The sequence below is a fragment of the Plectrocnemia conspersa genome, unplaced genomic scaffold (assembly GCF_051122295.1).
Source record: "Plectrocnemia conspersa isolate PC_06_02 unplaced genomic scaffold, ASM5112229v1 ptg000001l, whole genome shotgun sequence".
NCBI lineage: Eukaryota > Metazoa > Arthropoda > Insecta > Trichoptera > Polycentropodidae > Plectrocnemia > Plectrocnemia conspersa.
Window position 1 is genome coordinate 9,909,201 of NW_028277165.1, and position 20,884 is coordinate 9,930,084.

The following is a 20,884-nucleotide window of genomic DNA, read 5'->3' on the forward strand; positions in this document are numbered from 1 at the left end:
TTTGAGGTACAATAGAGAAAATATTATAGAATATTTACGTGGTATCTTATATATAATTGTTCTAGGCCGCTTCCGCTTCCGGACGCGCATAACTTTAAATGAAACATTCTCCGTTCAATCCTCTAATCTGTAAATCATATCGCTTTGTATGAACGGTGTGTAAAGTGAGTTTTTCCTTTTATAAATAATCGGATAGCAACTTAGCTAGGTGTGTTATGACTATTAAAATTAAATATATACATAATGTGTATAGGATAAAAATAATACATTGATTAAATTAGATAGAGAATGATAAAACTATCTTCGTAACGAAATCTTCAATTTTGAATTCCCGTCACCGGGCTCCGAGGCCAAAAAGTGAGTTTTTCCTTTTACAATACATAAAAATTATCGTTGTTTCTGATTTAATGCACATATTCGTTATATTTTACGAATTGCAAATAAATCCTTAGTATGTATGAGGATGAAAGTTAATGTCGATCAAATCGGCGCTGTCGGAACGCTATATATATATATAACGTTCCGACATATATATATATATATATGTATATATATATATATATATATATATATATATATATATATATATATATATATATATATATATATATATATATATATATATATATATATATATATATATATATACGGGCTATATATATATATATATAGCCAACGGACAGCTTATAAATGTGTAGTTGCTTGGATGTTATCTAATAAACAACATTTTACAATGATTATAAATATGTGATTGCATACCTGGAATAATCGATAGCCAAAATATCTAAGAGTGGGTTATTTTTAATTCCGATGTGGCAAAATATGTTCAATTTTTGTTCTGTGCCTTCATTCCTCTTTCGGAATAGCCAAATTCAAGATATTCAGTTACATCAAACTTATGTAGTATGTTCTTTATAAAAAGATAATACTTGCTGACAGTGACTTCAACATAAGAAGATTCACTCTTTGTTTATATATACCAATTCTACGTTATAGGCATATAGGTCATCAAATTGCTCCATCATTGCTTCTGAAAAGTAATTAAAAAACAATAAGAGTAAACATTAAACACATTATTACTACTAATATAATCCATAAATTAAATTTGAACGACAACCGGAGAACAAAATTAACGGAAATTACTGTAGAGGATTAAACACATAGATTGACATATCTTCATCTTCTTCAAAATAGTCGCAATATGTCATACATTAATTATTTGCCATACGTAAATGTTATTAGATCTCTCATTGATTCTGAAAATTGACTGTAAACGATAATATATAGTTGGTAAAATGTAACTTTTTGATTACACTAATATGAGATTTTTCATTATTACTACCATTGTAATATGTTTAATTAACTTTGGCATGTATATCTTCAATTGCCAAATCACTGCTGTTTGTCGTTTAATATTAGATCCTAGAAAGTCAATAGTAATTTTGTTAGAATAACCGTGATATAGTATTCATATAACCAAACAATTACTGGCACTCATAATTTATATTTCGATATAGTCTATAATTCCAATGGTAAATCACTTTGAATCAACCTCAATTGTAACTTTGTAAGAAAAATGCTTTGATTATAACATATTTCACTGTTTATTTATTCGCACTAAGCTGTATACCGGCGCGCGCTTGACTGATGACAGAAGAACTGTCACATATAAGAAATTCCGGGGAATACCGGTAATGGTAATTCCCCGGCGCGCTTGAGAACGAACTACGAAATTGATTTTATCGATTTAAATTGTAAAACACTTATCAATATATGTATAAAAATCATCAAATTCAAAAAAAAATTTTTTTTAAATATGTTTAGTTTATACGGTATTTAAAATATAATATAAATATTGTGATTTTTTTTTAGCTTCTCTTTAGAGTAAAAATGTGTACTTAAATTTTGGCAAACGTTGCCAATTTAAAGTATTAGTTTGAAAAAACATTTTCAACAAAAAGGGGCAAAGTTTCAAAATAAGTACTATTCATTACCAACCAACTACTAAACACATGGTGTTGTAAAAATCCCTCTTACTGACGCCTTCGAAAGGAAACTACACAAAATTGTGTAATACTAATTTAAATATTTTTTAAATTATAAAGTTTTAGAATAAAATTTGAAGATTTATTCAAAATATTTTAATTTTATTATGGATTTTAAATATTCTTAATTTATTATAGATTTTAAATATGTTTAGTTTATTATTAATTTTAAATAATGTGAAAACTTTTTGCAATTATTAAAATATATAATACTGCGCAGAAAAAAAATTTACTTAAAAAAATATATAAATCAAAATAAGTCAAAGTATTTTTTAATAAAAATAGACAAAGGTCTCAAAATTATTATTATTTTTAAAGCGCATTTTTGGTCTAAAGTAACATATTAGGTGCTTGATATTTTCAGTTTATTATATTCTTCTAATTGACTTTTATATTTACACATAAAACATATAAACAACTTTTTTTAATTATAAAGCAACTTATGGTGTTACTAAAAAACGTTCTTATTAATAAAATTTTAATTTATGATAAAATTGTGTTATATGCAGCGTTAAAACGGGCCGCGAATTCCCAAAACACTCGCGTTAGAGCGCCATAGTGACGTCACGATGACGTTTCACGCCGGCGCCAAAATCAGTTCCACAAATACTCACAGGCGTAGATTCATACGCCGCTGCGATCGCGGGATCAGTTAGTCATAGATTGGATGATTCTGGACAATTTGTCCAGAATCATCCAATTTGTGGATGATTTTGGACAAATTGTCCAGAATCATCCAATTTTTTTTGGTTCTATAGTGAAGGTCGACGCGAGCGGCAGCGAGGCGAAATAATGAAATTCCAGTATAACGAATCTTTAATTTGTCCCCGAAAAACTTTCATACAAAATGTTTTCATTGTAACGAAGACTGATCTCAGTATAACGAAATATTTTGATCCGAATTTAAGAATGACGTTATAACTTGACAAATATTTTTAAGAATTCAGTTCATCATTGACTTAGCGTGTGCCAGATGTGTTCAAAAGCGACATTACAGGTGCTTCTCTGACCCTCAAACTTTTTTTATAAAACATTTTTTTCACAAATTTTATTGTTTCATACATTTTCCTTAAACAAGGACAAAAAACGATCTGTCAACCTTATAATAGGTTATTTTGATGCTGTAGTAATATAGTAATTAAAAATAAAATAAAAATATATCATCTTCCTTACATTCAATATAACGAATTTTCAGTACACCAAAATTTATTCATTGGTTCCGTGAGCTTCGCTGTATTGAAATTTCATAGTACAATTTTTAATTTATTATCATCTAGCCAAGTTTTAAACCTATTCATAAATGATATACAATATTTAGATTTATTATTAAATATCTAAGTTTCAATATAACGATAAAATCTAACGTTGTAAATCTAATAAATAATATAAAATGTTTTCTTCTGGAAATATTTAGTCAAGTTGTAAACCTATTTTCAAATGAATTGAAAATGTTAAGTAGTTTTTTATAGATTGAACTATTTTGTCTATCATTGAAAATCCTAAATAGTAATGTCCAATTTGAACCATTAAAATTAAAAAAATATTTAAAAAAATCAGAACGAAGCAAAAATTATATTTAAAACCCAAAAAGTTGAGGGTCCGGTATTCGCACACTCGCTAGCTATCGTTCCTCACGATAGTGAGGTACCGACAGCTAGTTGCATATATTGAGTTATTAATTTGTTAATAAAATTGTTTTTCATTTAATATACTTTTTCGTTTTAATGTATATATTTTATTAATATTTACAATAAAGCAGAACGTGCAAGTTTTTTAATTTCTGTCGCCCATATGACCGTCGCCCAAATAACCATCGCCCAGTTGACCGGAATCGCCCATTTGTCCGTCGCCCAATTGTCGCGTACCGGATATATGTATGCATACATACATATATTAGTTTCTTGAAATATTTACTATGGAGGACACTTTTCTATTGTAATAATTATTTTATTGCCATCACAGCAACTATAAAAAAAGGATGACCACAAGTATATAAAAAAAAATGCCTAGCGAAAATAGATATTCGTATCAAGTTGACTACAACTAATACAAAAAAAAGTGATAAATACATCAAGGTGTGTATTTTTTTGTATGTTTAGGTATACATATTAATATTTTATAATAATATAAATTGTATTTATATCTTACAGAATGATTATCCTATTATTATAAGGCTTAACTGAACGCACAATCATAATATTGAATCTGCTGCAGTGTTATATAATTTAAAACATAGTTCAGAAACATGAGCTATATTTTAATCATATTTCAACGATAATTTAGTAAACTTAAAAAAAGGTGGCAGACGTGAGGCTAAGGATGACAAACCTGGGCAACGATGAGCTTTATTAGAATACAAGACGACTGATGGTGAGAGCGACGAAATGATATTCATATTGAAATTACAATTATTGCAGAATATAAGAAGAAACTGATTGCATTTTTTAAGAAAGTTATCGCTACAAAAAGATTCAGCCTTGCTGCTTTGTCCAAGTTTTGGAGCTAGCGAAAGCAGAAAAAAACTTTTAGTGAAGGTATAGTAGTGAAGATATGGCGTAACAATTTGGCGACCTCAAACTAACTATGAAGTTCGAAACAGTGGCATTATCTCATCAGACGGTTGCAAGAAGAGTGGACAACACGTGTGAATAGGTTTCTAAAAATTTGTGTGACGAGATATCAAAATGTGATTACTTTTCCTTGTGCCTGGGTAAAAGTATTGGTCAAACCGATATCAGGCAACTTTAAATTTTTGCTCGAACTATTAAGACTAAATTTACGGGACCCGTTAAATTGACGGGTTTCTAATTTGTATTCTGATTTTATTTGTATCAAACCTCCGAAAAAGACGATCTTCGGCGCTGCATCCCCGACGATTGACAGAAAAACACTTTGTTGAGTAGATTCCAGCGTCAGAGAAAAAAGAAAAGCCTGTTACTTATGCTCCTAAAAAGGGATGCCAGTGGCAAACTGATTAGAAATGACACGAGATATAAATACCTCCAATGCGAAGTTCCTACGCTGTTTCAAAAATGTATTTAAGGTTATTATTATAAAAACGTTTTTTTTAAATCGTTGAAATTTGTGAAATGATATTGATTTGCTTTTGTTTCATAATACAATAGAAGACATTCATTTATTTTTTTTTCATGTTTCAATAAATACATATGAATAGATGATTATGTTCTTTATAAAAGGTATTTTTCTTCCAGCTATCTACAATCCTGACAAAAATACAAGATTACTTATAGTTTGAAATCAAAAAATGACTAAAATAAATTTATGAAAGAACATATTTTAGTAGTAGATTTCAAAATAATTACACGTGTACATAGAATTGTAATTGATTAATAACAAGTAATACTAATTAGTATACCTTGATCACAGTTTCATAAAAAAAGATTTGTATTAATAAATCATAAAAAATATAAAAAATTATAAATTTTTAATGGCTTTCAAGGGTTAAAATTTTTTTTTAGTTTATGTGATATTACATGTACTTTAATTTAAAACAATAAATGAAATCGTTTTTTTGAAACGATTACCTTTGAAGAAATCGACCGGGAAGTGATTAAAGGGACTACCAATGGCGTTGATATATTTGAAGGAGTTCAAAATCTAATGAGGTTTGATGGATTTAACAAATGCTCATATATCATAACATAATATGGAGCCAAAGAAATGCCCATCAATACACATGAAATATTTGTAGTTCTCGATCGAAAGCTGTCAAAATATTTTGTATTCTTGCTTGGGCAATCATATCTGTTTCGAATAACAAACCTCTTATCTGCATTGCCACATTCGTGCAAAATACAATGAATCGGTCTTCTATTTGAGTTAGTCTTGATTGATAATTTTTTTAACTCTTCAATAGCATGAAATAATCTCTTCCGTTTTGACACATCTCTAATCGCAGGCCGTAAGCTATCAATATTAATTTGTTTTGAAACACTAGTTATATCTACTTGGGTAAGATTTAATTTTCACTCGCGGTCTCTTGTGTATCAGGAGCCAGAAAACTAGCCTTCTTTTTGACTATTAGGAAAATTGTTCGTGCATCATGTACTTTACATAATTGGCTCAGTATAATTTCAGCCACATACTTGACAAGGAAGTGTCTTGACTATGAAAATCTGGATACTGGAGAAATTATAGAAGGATTATATAGGCAGGAGAATTTAATTTTATTGCCAAGTATTGACAATATACCTATCCAACACTCGTCAAGAATGGTTCGAGAACTAAGAGAAAGATATATGACATTTTTTATAAATTCAGGTGCAGTCTCACGGCAGTCTAGAATGATTCATTAGCTTTAGAGCACTAAGTATCTAGATTCATTTTAAATAAAAAATTTAAATAAGAATATTTTTTTCATTATTTACACTGTCTATAGTTGTATAGTTTAAAATCCGGCATTTTCGACTGTGCAGCACTCTTCAGATCCAGAGGTTGATGGATTATAGAATGTCAACTTGCGGTATACTTGAAAAAAATATTTTTTAAATGTTTTTAATACATTAAAACAAAACCTTATCATTATTATTGTATTTTACAAGTCTAAATTAATAACGTTGGCTTTCGCCAAAAACAAAAATTTAAAATGTTCATATAAACTTAGTATTAAAAAATCAAAAGGTAATAAAAACTTGAAATATATTATTGCTTGTGTGTATTTTATATACAATAGTAACGAAAGGTTTGAAAGCCTGGTGTATAGTAAATAGGAGTTATAAATGAAAGATTATAAAATCAAAGACAACTTAATAGAAAGTGGTTTCTATTACAAAAAGAATATATACATAAAAATATATATTTACAAAAAAATGGTACTAAAGTACTACAAAATATTAGATATTGTAAATATGTATTCAAAGCTTGACTAAGCGATTTGTGAGTTAAAAATACACTAATGAAAATAACATATGTTTGTAACAGCAACACACAATTTTGATTTCTAAAATTACTATATATAATTTAACACGATTTAATAATAAATCATTAAAGTTCTATACACAACAAGGGAAACTCATCATCGTCTATTGAAATCTAGTTCAGCCGAGAACTAGATTTTAGTATAGGACAAAAATACATTTTATAGCACATTACTTTTTGTATGTATCATTTTAGTTGATAAACAATTGTGTTTAAAGTAGCATTACGAAACCTATATCTATGATTTAAATATAATTCGGGAACATCTCCATCATAGGGTATTTTTTTCTGAAGTGACAAGCTTCGCTATAAATTGTAAAAGAACAAATATTTTAATATTTCAAATACCCTCAAAGGATCTGTTCATATTTTGAATTCTTTTCCACATTTATTACGCGTAAAAGCACAGGGAAAATTTATTAGGTATAAGATTTGATTATGTTTTAGAAGAGATGTTTTTCCACATTCTTCACATTAGAATTTACAATACATTAATGTAATTTTGTATAGGCTTTAAAAATGTATCTTCATCTTTAAATGTCTTTCAAGATTATTAACATTCCAAGTCAAAAGCACTGTCACGAGGTTCACAAGACATTTTTAATTTTAGAATGCATTTCCATATAACTTAATTGAAAATTATGAATATTAGATTTCATATGCCCTAAAAGTGTACTTTTATGTTTGAATGCTTTTCCGCATTTTTCACATTCAAAATTACGAGCATCACTGTGAGTTTTCTTATGTTCTACAAGATAGCTTTTCATTCTGAATGCTTTTCCACATTTTACACATTCAAAATCACGAACATGGCTGTGAGTTTTCATATGTACTATAAGTTGTCTTTTAACTTTGAATGCTTTTCCACATCTTTCACACGCAAAGTCCCAAACATCGCTATGAGTTTTCATATGATGTAAAAGAGGAATTTTGTATTTGAATGCTTTTCCACATTTGTCACATTCAAAGTTGAAAATATTTTTATGAGTTTGCATATGTTGTGAAAGAGTTCTAATATTTTTGAATGCTTTTTCACATTTTCCACATTTAAATCCACGAACATCTAAATGAGTATTGACATGACTTGAAAGTGAACCTTTCTCTTTGAATGCTTTTCCACATTTTTCACATTTAAAATTGCGAGCATTACTATGAGTAATCATATGCCTTGAAAGATTGAGTTTATTTTTAAATTCTTTTCCACATTGTTCACAAGCAAAGTCATGAACATAGAGATGAGTTTTCATATGCGTTGTAAGATACTGTTTACATATAAATGTTTTTTCACATACGTCGCATTCAAAGCCACAAATATCGCTATGAATTTGCATGTGTCGTGAAAGATGCTTTTGACATTTGAATGCTTTTTCACATTTTTCACACTCAAAGTCACGAACATCACTATGAGTTTGCATATGTCGTGATAGATGTTTTTGACATTTGAATGTTTTTCCACATTTTTCACATTCAATGTCACGCACATTACTATGAGTTTTCATATGTGTTGTAAGATACGGTTTACATATAAATGTCTTTTCACATTTTTTACATGCAAAATTACGAACATTGCTATGAGTTTTCATATGCGTTGTAAGATACTGTTTACATATAAATGTTTTTTCACATTTTTCGCATTCAAAACCACGAACATTGCTATGAATTCGCATATGTTTTGAAAGATAATCTTGACATTTGAATGCTTTTCCACATATGTTACACTCAATTTTATAAGAAACACCTTGCAAACGCTGAGCTCTGGTACATTCTCCTCTGTCCGAATTCTAAAACATTCATCCGAGTCATTACATAATTTTTAAATATTTAAATATATAGAAAATTTAAATCTATTTGACACTTACATTTGTGGCGTTTTCAATTTGGTTAGATGACTCGTCCACACCTTTAGTATTCGCCTTAAGTACATCTTTAACATCGTGCATTTCTGAAATCATATAGTAATATATAATTGTAATATATTCTACAGTTTCTGTATTATGTATGTCTAACCTAATTCAAACATGTCGTCCATGTGTATATCTTCGCTACTATCGTATTCGCATTTAACATTTGTGATCTTGAAAAAAAAAATACTATTTGAGATTATATGCTTTAACAAGAATTACATTTTACGTTTCATTACCTCAACTTTACATTGAATCATATCAACAGAAGCAAATGATGCTTCATCGTTTCCTTTGTCAGTTTCTACAAAATGAAGTTTAATTTAATACTTACAGAGAACATTTAACCAATTATATATTTTTTGTAAGTAACAGCAATCTGTGAAATGTATCATTAATAAAAATATGATTGATGTAAATAAATTTCATAGTGAATTTATATTGCTGACAAGTAAAAATTTGCTGTTGTGCTTCGGAGTTAGATTGCTATAACATTGAAACCACTCAATACACTTATCCCTCTGATGTTTGCGCCCACTTTTGAGATACGGAAAGTCAGGCGGGTGATAATAGTCATCCATTTTTTATTATATTTTTACCTTCAATAAGGTACATATTTAGTTATGATTTAATCTACATTAAAATTCGAATGTAACAATAGAGAAAATAAAAAAATGATTGATTTTTTAAACAAATTTATTTAACCCTTTGGCTGTTAAACAACGATAAATCGTGGTAACAGCAATGTATGAAGTTTATGTCGTGATGAAAATACGAAGTTTAATCAATAATTAAGGTTTGAGGAAAAATAGAAAATAAAACGTGAAAACGGAAAAATAGTTGATCTTAATTAAGGTTTTCTCCTTTAACCCTTTGCACTCGTAATCGTAATTTTGTACTAAGTATGTCAGCAGCCAGCTCGGGAAAAATTAAAAATGTTAAATTCTTTTTAAAAATTAAAATTATATATGTAAAGCATAAATGTTAATAAACTAATACCAAAAACGAAGAAATCAGAACTAATACTTGCATTTCTCTAAAAAACATTTAAATTTATATTGGTTCTCTCACGTACCATTGGTTGACAATCTATAACAATAAATTAACACAATAGTGCGACGACTCATTTTAAAATATTTAAGGGGCCAAAAAATGTTTTAACCATAAATAAATATACACAAATAACAACGACAAGCCACTCAGTTTTAGATATATCTACCTGCAAACGAAGGAAGCTTACATCGCTTGCAGAAATACAAAATTGTACCGTTTTATAACAATTAAAAAATCCACAATGTATATCTATGTTTATATAAACTGATGTTATGTATATTTTTAAAAACTAAAATACGTCCCATTGAAGGTCAAATGAAACATTGCAGTTAGTGTCATATTATTTTATATATTTCTTAATTAAAAATAGACAAAACTTTTAATAAGTAGCTTTATGGTACATATTTGTTTGTGATTTTATATATTCGAGCTAATAATGCTTGAATAGCATATTTTTATATAAAAATAAACAAAGTGATGCACGACAAAGGGAACTACGTTTAATAGTATGTGGGATGTTGATTTATTATAAATTAAAGAAACAAATATGGAAAAGAATTATTTTTTAATTTTTGTTAAATCCTCAAGTTGTACCAACTCATAAATGTAAATTAATTGAAAATAATCAATATGTTGTATAAAATTTGCGGGAACTTGCGGCCCAGGACATTTATCATATTGCTATTTATAAGGTACATTGTTATTACTAATTATAATTCTACAATTTTCTGATGTGGTTCGATTTGTTTGAGGTACCGTTTCTTCGTCGCTATTATTTAAATTGCCTGTATTCCATCTTCGATTCAAGGCACCAGGCCTAATTTCGACGTTATTTTCTTTACTATCATCATTGGAAGATGAAATATCAAACATGAAATCCTCCCCATCATTATCATTACAAAACATATCATTACAATCACTATAGGGTTAAGGAGGTTTGTCATTCTTAGTCTTCAAACAAAATTTTCAAAAAGTCTTTGTTTTGATCATCAATTTTTTTTCCCAAAATAATTTTCAGAAATGCCCTTTGAAAAAAACTTTCGAAATGAACTTTTATTAGCTCCCGCAGCACTTTGTCCTCTACAAACAAAAATTATGGTAATAATTTTTTTAGACAATTTTTGCAACTTGTCCTTCTTCGTCCTTTTCGAATAAAATTTTTTTAGTATCCGCTGCTTCCTTTGATATTTTTAAAATCTGATCATCTTAACGAAATAAGTGTATCTAACTATCACACTTGTAATGTTTATAAAGTTGTCCTCTCTGGACTAATCGTGAAAGACATTGTGGTCTCTCGGATTCCAGCTTGTTAAATGCGATCAAAAAATAATAAAATAAATTATACCGGTTGTGATAAACGCCATTGTTACTCGTTTAAACGTCAAGTTTACAGTAAACGTCAAATTCGTTCATAAACAATGTTTGGTCCAAATACAAAAAATTGTTGGGCATGGCAGAAAATTATTAACGCTTCAGGTTTTAAGGTGTTGTTTGGGGTAATATGTTTAGAAATTTAGCGTCCTTTATTGTAGTTTGCGTTTAACCCGCTTCGATCCAATTAACAGTTCATTTTATTTTTAAAGAATGATTTATATACGAAAGTGAACACAAAGATCTTCCAATCAGAAGAAAAAGAGACTAAAAATATTGTTTATTTACTTTTCGTTCATAAAATAATGAGTTCTTATAGTTATGAAAGAATACCAGTCAGATGAAATAGTTATCACAGAAATCCACGAAGAATTATGCCAATTCCGAAATAAACTAGATTCAAGACTACACAACAATTACTTTGGATTTCAAATAAAACGACTGTTGAATAAATTGGACGGTATTAATAAAAGCTAAATAATTGATAATTTCAAATGATTCTGTGAAAACTGCAAACAACACTTAAATTCGCGCTACGATTTTTTGTGAGTAAATATTTCTGCACAGCTATGTTTCATAACCCTTAGACCACCGACCGGTAAATTGTTAATTACTCGCTGTACGCCATGCGTTTTTGGCGATATAATTTTTTGGCTACTTACTCTGTTTAACACATCATTACAGCCAAAATACTCAATTTTTATATTTTAAAATTATATATGTATGATTAACATGATTTAAACATTCTAATTATATCAATAAACAAACATTTTTCATCGTATTGTTGGTAATATGAAGTAAACAAAACTTATGCACTTAAATCAATTGGCCGGCCCGCGTGGTGGCCCGCGTGCTCACACCTACACACACACGCCAGCGCGCCACACTATACAAGCGAACGACAAACAGGGTCATGCTCACACTGAGACAATTTTAATATATAAATCTGCAACTCATTTTTTCGTCGTCTGACCTACATCCTGTTATAAAAATTTACAAATCGACAACATTTCTTAGATGCACACAAAATCACATATATCGTACACAAAAATAACCCTAATAACCAAACTGTTTGTTTTTGATCAATGGTGCTTGCAATTGGTTGTTGTTGAAGGTTGTCATATTTCTTTATATACAAAAACAATAAATAATAAAACTTGATAGCAAGATACGATGTTACATTTAACTATATATAATTATATGTATAATTTATAATATATACATATTCTTCTCCTTCTTCCATGGCGCTACAACCGGTGATCGGTTTTGGCCTATCCATCTAATTTCTTGTAGGGCTTTTAGATATATCTTGAGTTTTAGTATTTCTTCCGTAATTTTTTGCATTTTTCCTGGTTGTAATATTGCACATTCCAGCTTCCAAAATTGAAGTCCAGTCGTTTATCTAGATTTCGATCGTCTAGGTCATTATAAATCGGGGCGGATTTATTATTTCTTTGTGATTTTTTCGTAACTATTTGGATTTATCCACATTGGTTGGTTTGCTCCACGATATAAACCCTCCTCCTTTATCCGGGCTTGGGACCGGCAAGAGTGCAACATATCTACACTCCAGGCGGAATATGTAATATATATTACACACACACACACATATATATACAATAAATAATAAACTTTTCGACCATCGTGACGCATTGGGGCAACCTGTTAGGTCACGATAGTATAAATTTAATGTAAAAAAATAAACATATTACAAATAAATTATAAAATAATAGAACAAGTAAAATTAAATGATTCTACGACAAGGAATCGTTTTTGTTATTATTATTATTATTTAATATTTACTAAGAGTTATGAAGCGGTCGCGGTTACGCTTCTATATTTGTAGTTATCGGCTGGTCCGGTTGACGATCTGTGATAGAACGTTTGTACAGCGAACTGTACAAAGTGGCCCTTATGAATCTTCCGGTACGTTCTTGACGCGTGTTGACTGGGATCCTTCGACAGTCGTCGATATTAAACCTCGAGCGCGTGTCCTGGAGATGATTGCTCAGACAGGAGGCGAGGTGTAGAATCCGTGTAGTCCAGTGAGTGTTGCAGTGTCAGAAGTCCAGAATTGAATGTCTTATGTGAGCCTTTTGGCACCGCCTTTTAATCCCGGTCGGGTGCGCAACAGTATTCCCACTCCGCGCGTTGCTTGCGGTGGCGGGGGTGCGGTGTGGTTGTACAACGCCGCTTAGTTCGGGTGCACGGCTCAGCGGGACAATCACTTTCACTTATGCTGCGTCACGGACGGTCGTCTCGGGGTCCCCATAGTTATTATTGATATTTTATTAATTATATCTTATTTATATTTAATAATAAGTATTTAATAGTAATTGTTATTATTATTATTTAATTATTACAAACAATAAAAACCAATCACAAAAACAGTTGACAATATTAAAACAGTCGAAATAACGTATAAATATATTCACAAGTATTTACAAATCACAATTATCATTGAAATATTGATGACATAATTTAATTTCGGCTTTTTATGCTGCTTTTAGATGTTCGCATCCTTCAATTGTGATAAAAATGTTGTGATTGAAAAAAATGTGACAAAGAATGTGTGAAACTTAAATTTCTATTTATTTGTCTTAAGTATGTATAACAGTTACAGGATGATTTAACAATTTAACATTTGGTCAGAAATTAGTTAGTGATATACGAAGTCCGTTATATTGAGGTTCTACTGGACTCGAATTAAAAGCTAGGAAGGTTAATGTAGGAAATGAGTTTAAAATATGTAAATTTTATAAATATTAGTTTTTTATTACAAAAATAATATGTATATACAGAAAAATCTCTGCTTTCTTTTTGTATGTATCATTTAAGTGTCAAGTTTACACAATTATGTTCTTAGCAGTAAAACGAAATTTATATCCAGCATTCAGATAATATTCTTTGCATATCCGTCATCAGTTTACCTCATTCTACAACTACAAACAACGCCATGAGTTCACATGTTTTCATATGCCTTGAAAGTGTGTAATTGTATTTAAACGTTTTTCCACATTTGCCACATTTAAAGTCACTAATATCATTATGAGTAATCATATGCCGTGAGCGATGAAAATTTGTTTTGAATTCTTTTCCACAAATTTTACATCCAAATTTACGCACATTGCTATGAGTTTTCATATGTGTTGTAAGATACGGTTTACATATAAATGTCTTTTCACATTTTTTACAGTCAAATCTACGGACATTGCTATGAATTTTTATATGCGTTCTAAGATACTGTTTACATAAAAATGTTTTTTCACATTTTTCACATTCAAAACCACGAACATTGCTATGAATTCGCATATGTTTTGAAAGATAATCTTGACATTTGAATGCTTTTCCACATATGTTACACTCAATTTTATAAGAAACACCTTGAAAACAATGAGCTCTGGTACATTTTTCTCTTTCCGGATTCTAAAATATTCATCCAAGTCATTACATCATTTTTAAATATTTAAATATATAGAAATAATAAATTTATTTGACTCTTACATTTGTGGCGTTGTCAATTTGGTTAGATGACTTGTCTATACCAATAGTATTCGCCTTCGCCTTAAGTACATCTTTAACATTGTGCATTTCTGAAATCATATAGTAATAAATAATTGTAATATATTAAACAGTATCTGTATTACGTATGTCTAACCTAATTCAAACATGTCGTCCATGTGTATATCTTCGCTATTATCGTATTCGCATTTAACATTTGTGATCTTGAAAAAAGTATTATTTAATATTTTATACTTTAACAAGTTTACCTTTTATGTTGCATTACCTCAACTTTACATCGAATCAAATCAACAGAAGCAAATGATCCTTCTTCGTTTTCTTTGTCAGTTTCTGAAAAGAGACGTTTAATATAACACTTACAAAGGACATTTAACCAATTATATTTTTGTGTAAGTAACAGCAAACTAAAATGTATCATTAATGAAAATATGATTGATGTAAATGAATTTCATTGTGAATTTATATTAACTGTGTTGTTCTTTGGAGTTAGATTGCTATAGCAATGAAACCACTCGACACATTTATGACACGGAAGGTCAGGCGAATGGCAATAGTCATACATTTATTATTCTATTTTTACTTTCAATAAAGCCCACATTTAGTTATCACTTAGTTTAAATCAAAATTCGTATACAAGAAACCTCCGTTCAATGCGGGGGATACGTTCTGTACATGATTGCGTTAAGCGAAATTTCACAATCAATGGAAGATTTTTGAAAAAACATTGTAAAACTCGAAAAATACTTTATTTATTAAATAAACATTAATAATAACAAAAAGGCATACATTAAATAATTAATAATTTACTTATTTTGTTCCACGTTGCAAAACGGAATCTATTAGATTCCCTTGTTTGTCCTCTCTACGTTTACTGCGCAAAATTTTCCCCGATAACTGTCAAGTAATACATTACAGCCACGTTTAACAGCACTCACCCGCTCGTAATCTTCGTCGTTCTCTTCTAACCCCTCCACGCATTGATTGTGAAGAGAAAGGGCCTTTTCGATGGTTTTACCAGTTAAATTTCGCACGGGAACAGGTTCGGAGTAGTCATTTTCTAGGGACGAATGGCAGTCCATTTCCTGCAGCTCTTCATTAGTCAAGGGTTCGCCATGTGATTTTAACAAAGTCTGAATATCATCTTCATCAACACCATCGATGCCTCCGGAAATGGCTATACGACTAATCTCATTGATGATATTTTAAATATCATTTTCATAATTGCAGTGAAATTCAACAATTTCACTGAACAACCTTTTCTAAACACCTTTCATACGCGACTGGGTGACCACGCTTCGTCTATGTTTCTGCTTTCATAATATTAAATTGTTTTCACTAAAGCCGCATGGCATCTCTATCGCCTCCATCAGTTTCTTCAATGAGTTGATTGTTTTTCTTAAATAATGTGCTTTGAAGGCTGTTATTGTGCCTTGATCCATAGGCTGTAAGATGGAAGTGGTATTTAGAGGTAAAAATACCACTTTAACGGGAAAATTAGTGCACAGCGTTTAAGTTCCAGATGATATCCCGGCGCATTGTCCAACACCAGAAGAGCTCGAGGTTCAACTCCGATATCCTCGCAATATTCCTTTATTGCTGGGCAGAAACAAGTTTTGAACCAATCCATAAATAAATTGTGTCATCCAAGCCTTATGGTTGCTTCGCCAAAAAACTGGTAAATAATTTTTTTTAGAGTAACCTTTAATGGCACGAGGATTTTCTGATCGGTGGATCAACAAAGGTTTCAATTTTAATTCTCCAGATGCATTTCCACCAAGAAGAAGAGTTAAACGGTCCTTGGATGTTTTAAATCCAGAACCAGTCTTCTCCTCTAAGTCGTCTCATCAACATAAAAATAAAATTTGGTGTATAATTTCCGCTTTCTACTATATATATATATATATAGATATTTTTCAACTGATTCTACGTCTGCACTAGCCAATTTACCAATCATTTTAAGGTTATGCAAGTATGATCGTTTTCTAAATCAGCCTTTGCTTGCTTTAAATACTTCTTCTCCTCCGTGTTGAGATTTCAAATGACCAAAGAACAGGGCTGTGAAGTCGTTAAAAAAATACACGACTCCGACTCAAAAAAGTTTAATTTTATCAGGTTGCTTTCCTACCTTTGCAAATAGGCAAATTTTTCATGTTATAGGCATAAAAATAAAAAAGGATCAAACTTTATCAATTATTTATTTGAATTTATTCTTATAAACAACATTGCTTCTATTAAATCTGTATTCGTAGAAGCTCTCAAATCAGAATTGAGGATTTTAAGAATGGAAAATAACCGCTCTATGGATACTTGGATTGGCGGCAACGCTGTAACGGTCAACGCTGAATTTTTTACGATTTCTGGATACCCCTATATTGCCATTTTAACATTTAAAGTATAAGCTCGGTCAATTTTTTCTACCGTTTTCAATGCATCGTCAAATTCATTTTTAAATTTTGAAATAAAGTCTTCTTTGTCTACTATATTAGGACTCAAACGAGGATGTTTTATTTCCTCTTGTTCATTGAGATATTTTTCAAAATCGTCTTCAGATTCAGCGGTTGGTCGGAGTCGCTCATTTTTCACGAATCCGACTCCAGCCAAAACAGCACGACTCCTACTCCGACTCTGATTCCGACTCCACAGCTCTGCCAAAGACTAAGTGATTTACTCATTCATTCAAAATATTCAATATTTTTTTTAAATTGTCGGTCGCGATATAACGAATCCGCATTCGCCGGGGTCGCGATGAACTTACCTGTATAACAATAGAGAAAATCTATTCGGTGATTAAGTATATGTCAAGATGAAAATATAATAGATTTCATTTATAATTAAGGTTTGAGGAAAAATGGAAAACAAAATTTGAAAATTGGAAAAATAGCTGCGAAAGTTAAAAAAGGGTCATAACAGAAATTTTTGTTCGCCGAGGACGAAGAAGGTTAAAAAGGAGCACAACATTTTTGAGGAGGATGTCTGGTCAACTTATCAAAAGAGATGTCACTATCACCCTTGTCATGTTTCAAAAGAAGACATTATGGTCGCTTGGACTCGTTAAACTTAAAACTAAACGCGAGCAGAAAATAATAAATTTAATTGTACCGGTTTTTACAAACGCCATTGCAATTCGATTAAACGTCAAGTTTGCAGTAAACGCCAGATTCGCCCATAAACTACGATTGGTCCAAATACGACAAATTGTTGGGCATGGCAGGAAATTATTAACGCTTTAGGTTTTAACTCTTTCGTGCACACGTCTGCGATTGCAGACGCTTTTTGAGTTTGCATGGGACTAAGGATGTGGTGGCAGAAAAAACTTTGTTTATTTCTCGGGAAAAAATGGATTTTTAGGTGGGAAAATTAGGAGAAGAAAAATAATATAATCAATAGATTTCTACATTTTTAGATACAATCAATACACTTGGTTGAATGTAATCTTTTTCGCATAGCCAGCTGACTCCCGCCGCCGCCGACCATGTGACCCAGGAAGCACCCGCCCGCCACGCGCTTCCAGCGAGAAGCCACCAAAGTACCGCCGTAGACCTCGTTATCAAAAAAGGAGCTGAAAGATAGATTTTGTGTATTGTTATTTATGAAAATAATTGTTTGCATAGTACTAATTTATTTTTTATTCAATATAACTAGTTTACTACAATGAAAATCATATAACTAGTTTAGTACGATATTACAATCTGTAAAAATATATAAGTAATAATGTAGATTAAAAATAAAATAACTATTTTAACTGTTCAGTACCAATGTTTTTAATTATATAAAAATGATTTTCCCAAATTAGAATTAACCCAGCCGTGCTGATGGGGGGGGGACAAGGATACCCCAACTTCTCAGTTTTTTTTAAATAACTCGTTTGATATAAATACTACACATTTGAAACTTTATGTATTTACTTAAAATAAGTCACATAATAAAGGTAAGCAATAATTATTACTTTTTTTCGACTAAAAACATAAAAATAATAAAAAAAACTTCGTTTCTCGTTAATATTACATATATATGCGTAACCGGACGCTGCGATTCCGTGCATTCCCCCACTCCATGGCCCAGACAAATCTTATGCCTTCACTACACTCTCTGGAAGTTGTCCGAACCGAAGTTACAACTGAAGTCGGCCGAGACCTATGACTTCGAGTAAATGACCACACTGCCACAAATTTCATATGCCGTCCGGACGGTGGCCGTGAATGACGTCCGGACGGCGGCTTCTGTCACGTACAGCTAGCATATTTGCGCGCGATCGAAAAATGTACCAAATAATCGCAATTTTATATTGTCATTTTATTAGGTTTGTGTGGGCATTCACCAATACAACATCAGTGAAAACTTTTCGGTCGTAAATATTCAATTTACGCAAAATCTTTGTCAGCTTTTGTAAAATGCCATAAGGCATAATAATGATACTTTAGAATACTAACACCACATCTGTGACTATCCTAGAATTTGTCGCCATCGATTCTAAATAAGAATTCGTTATGGTGTGACATTTATATAAACAGATCTAGGAAAATACATAAGGATATTCAAAACGATTTTTTTAACAAAATCAAATACCACTAATTATTTTTTAATTATTTAATTTAAATGAAAACAAATATAATAACGATATCTGTTAAAAGAATAAACTATTAAAAATATAATTAATCTCTTTTGGTGCCCTAAAATATTCAAAGATGTCAGTAAGAGTCTGTTGAAGTCCCCGATAAGCATATGGTATTATTACTTGACCACGTGACCACGATGCAGCGCTAGAGGTGCGAATTAACCATAAGACGTCTACGCGCATACTGAAATTGAACCTAGCTACTCTTTTATCTCAGTTTGCGAAAAACCATATCATTATCTCTCTTACTTTTGTCACTTAGCACGCAAGAGAGCGAAAGGGGAAGTATATCACCGCTCGCGCTCAAAAGAGCAGCTCCGACTTCGATTTCTTTGACTTCAGTCCGTTTACCGACGATGTTTGGAAGCGCCCGAAGCTGGCCAAGTCGACTGAATTACTCTCACTTTACCTCCCGTTCTCGGTAACCTCGGACAACTTCCGAGAGATTTTAGGCTTTTGTGCGAATATTATTTTTTTCTCTGAATATTATTTATTTTTTTGTAAGTATTTCTACCAAATTAAATTCACATTAGTGAATGAACTCTTTTTTGTGCTACTAAATGTGTTTAGTAAACAAATAAATATTCATGCTATTTTTTCACCCCGTGTAGGTTTTTATTCAAATCATTTGAAATGGCAGAAAAATTCATTCCCGATGCAGAATTGTTTCGAATTTTCCAAGGCTCGGGTGAAAGTGATAACGATTCTGATAGTGATATTGATATTGAGAATAGCTGTAATATAATTGACGAAGAAGATTTTGTAGAGCATGAAAACAATGCAGACATGATAGATGTGGAAGAAAAAATCTTTGAATAAGTAATAGAAATCATTGATGGATTGACGTATGTGTCAAAATCGGAATTATCTTAGAAATCTAACCCTCTTAGACGGTCAAGAACCCGTATAGTAAATATTGTCAACGCTGCTTCCGGCATAACCTTTGGTGTAGATTTTATTTCTATAAAAGATACATTCAAATTATTTTCACAGAAGATATGATGTTACATATTTGCAACGAAACAAATAAGCAAATAGACCGGGACAACAGTGAAAATATTTAAAAACAATACTTCTTCAATTATTATGGTCGAAATTAACGTTTTTTTTATTTCGAACTTTCGACAAAAAAAATAACTATTTATACAAAATATTATCTGTATAAAGATATTAATTGAAACCTTTTATTTAATGCGAGTTTTGCAGTGTTTCTTATGATTGCACAAATCAAAATATGACTACAATATTCAATAATGCGTATATTGTTTTATTTTCGAAACGATTAATGCTGTTTTGTTATTAAATATTTGAGAAGAAAATCATATAAAAAATTATGTTTATTAAATATATTTTATTATATCTTTAGTAAATTATAAAAATATATATTAAAATAAATTTTGAGATGATTAAGACCACTTCGCCCATGTCCGCCGGTAATT

At 30.7% G+C, this 20,884-nt stretch overlaps 1 protein-coding gene and 2 long non-coding RNA genes across 4 annotated transcripts in view; all 3 read right to left on the reverse strand.

The window, feature by feature from the left end:
- Positions 1–20,884, reverse strand: part of LOC148238738 (uncharacterized) — a 477,006-nt gene that overhangs the window by 252,294 nt on the left and 203,828 nt on the right. The window lies entirely within an intron of this gene.
- LOC148238746 (uncharacterized) lies at positions 6,812–11,331 on the reverse strand. 2 transcript variants are annotated; one of them, XR_015811829.1, is made up of 6 exons: positions 11,283–11,331; positions 9,124–9,188; positions 8,991–9,057; positions 8,843–8,925; positions 7,391–8,764; positions 6,812–7,289 (listed from the first exon to the last, which is right to left on the reverse strand). XR_015811829.1 is itself a non-coding variant. In XM_088201062.1 (5 exons), exons 1-5 carry the CDS (start codon positions 11,299–11,301, stop codon positions 7,571–7,573), a joined length of 1,428 nt encoding a protein of 475 aa, XP_088057188.1. In that variant the 5' UTR covers positions 11,302–11,331; the 3' UTR covers positions 6,812–7,570. The 2 variants fall into 2 exon arrangements, 1 of the variants encoding a protein (XP_088057188.1); XM_088201062.1 differs by having other exon boundaries at positions 6,812–8,764.
- LOC148238747 (uncharacterized) lies at positions 14,063–17,978 on the reverse strand. The gene is made up of 5 exons (XR_015811882.1): positions 15,766–17,978; positions 15,096–15,160; positions 14,967–15,033; positions 14,813–14,901; positions 14,063–14,734 (listed from the first exon to the last, which is right to left on the reverse strand). It is a non-coding gene; the product is annotated as an uncharacterized LOC148238747 (long non-coding RNA).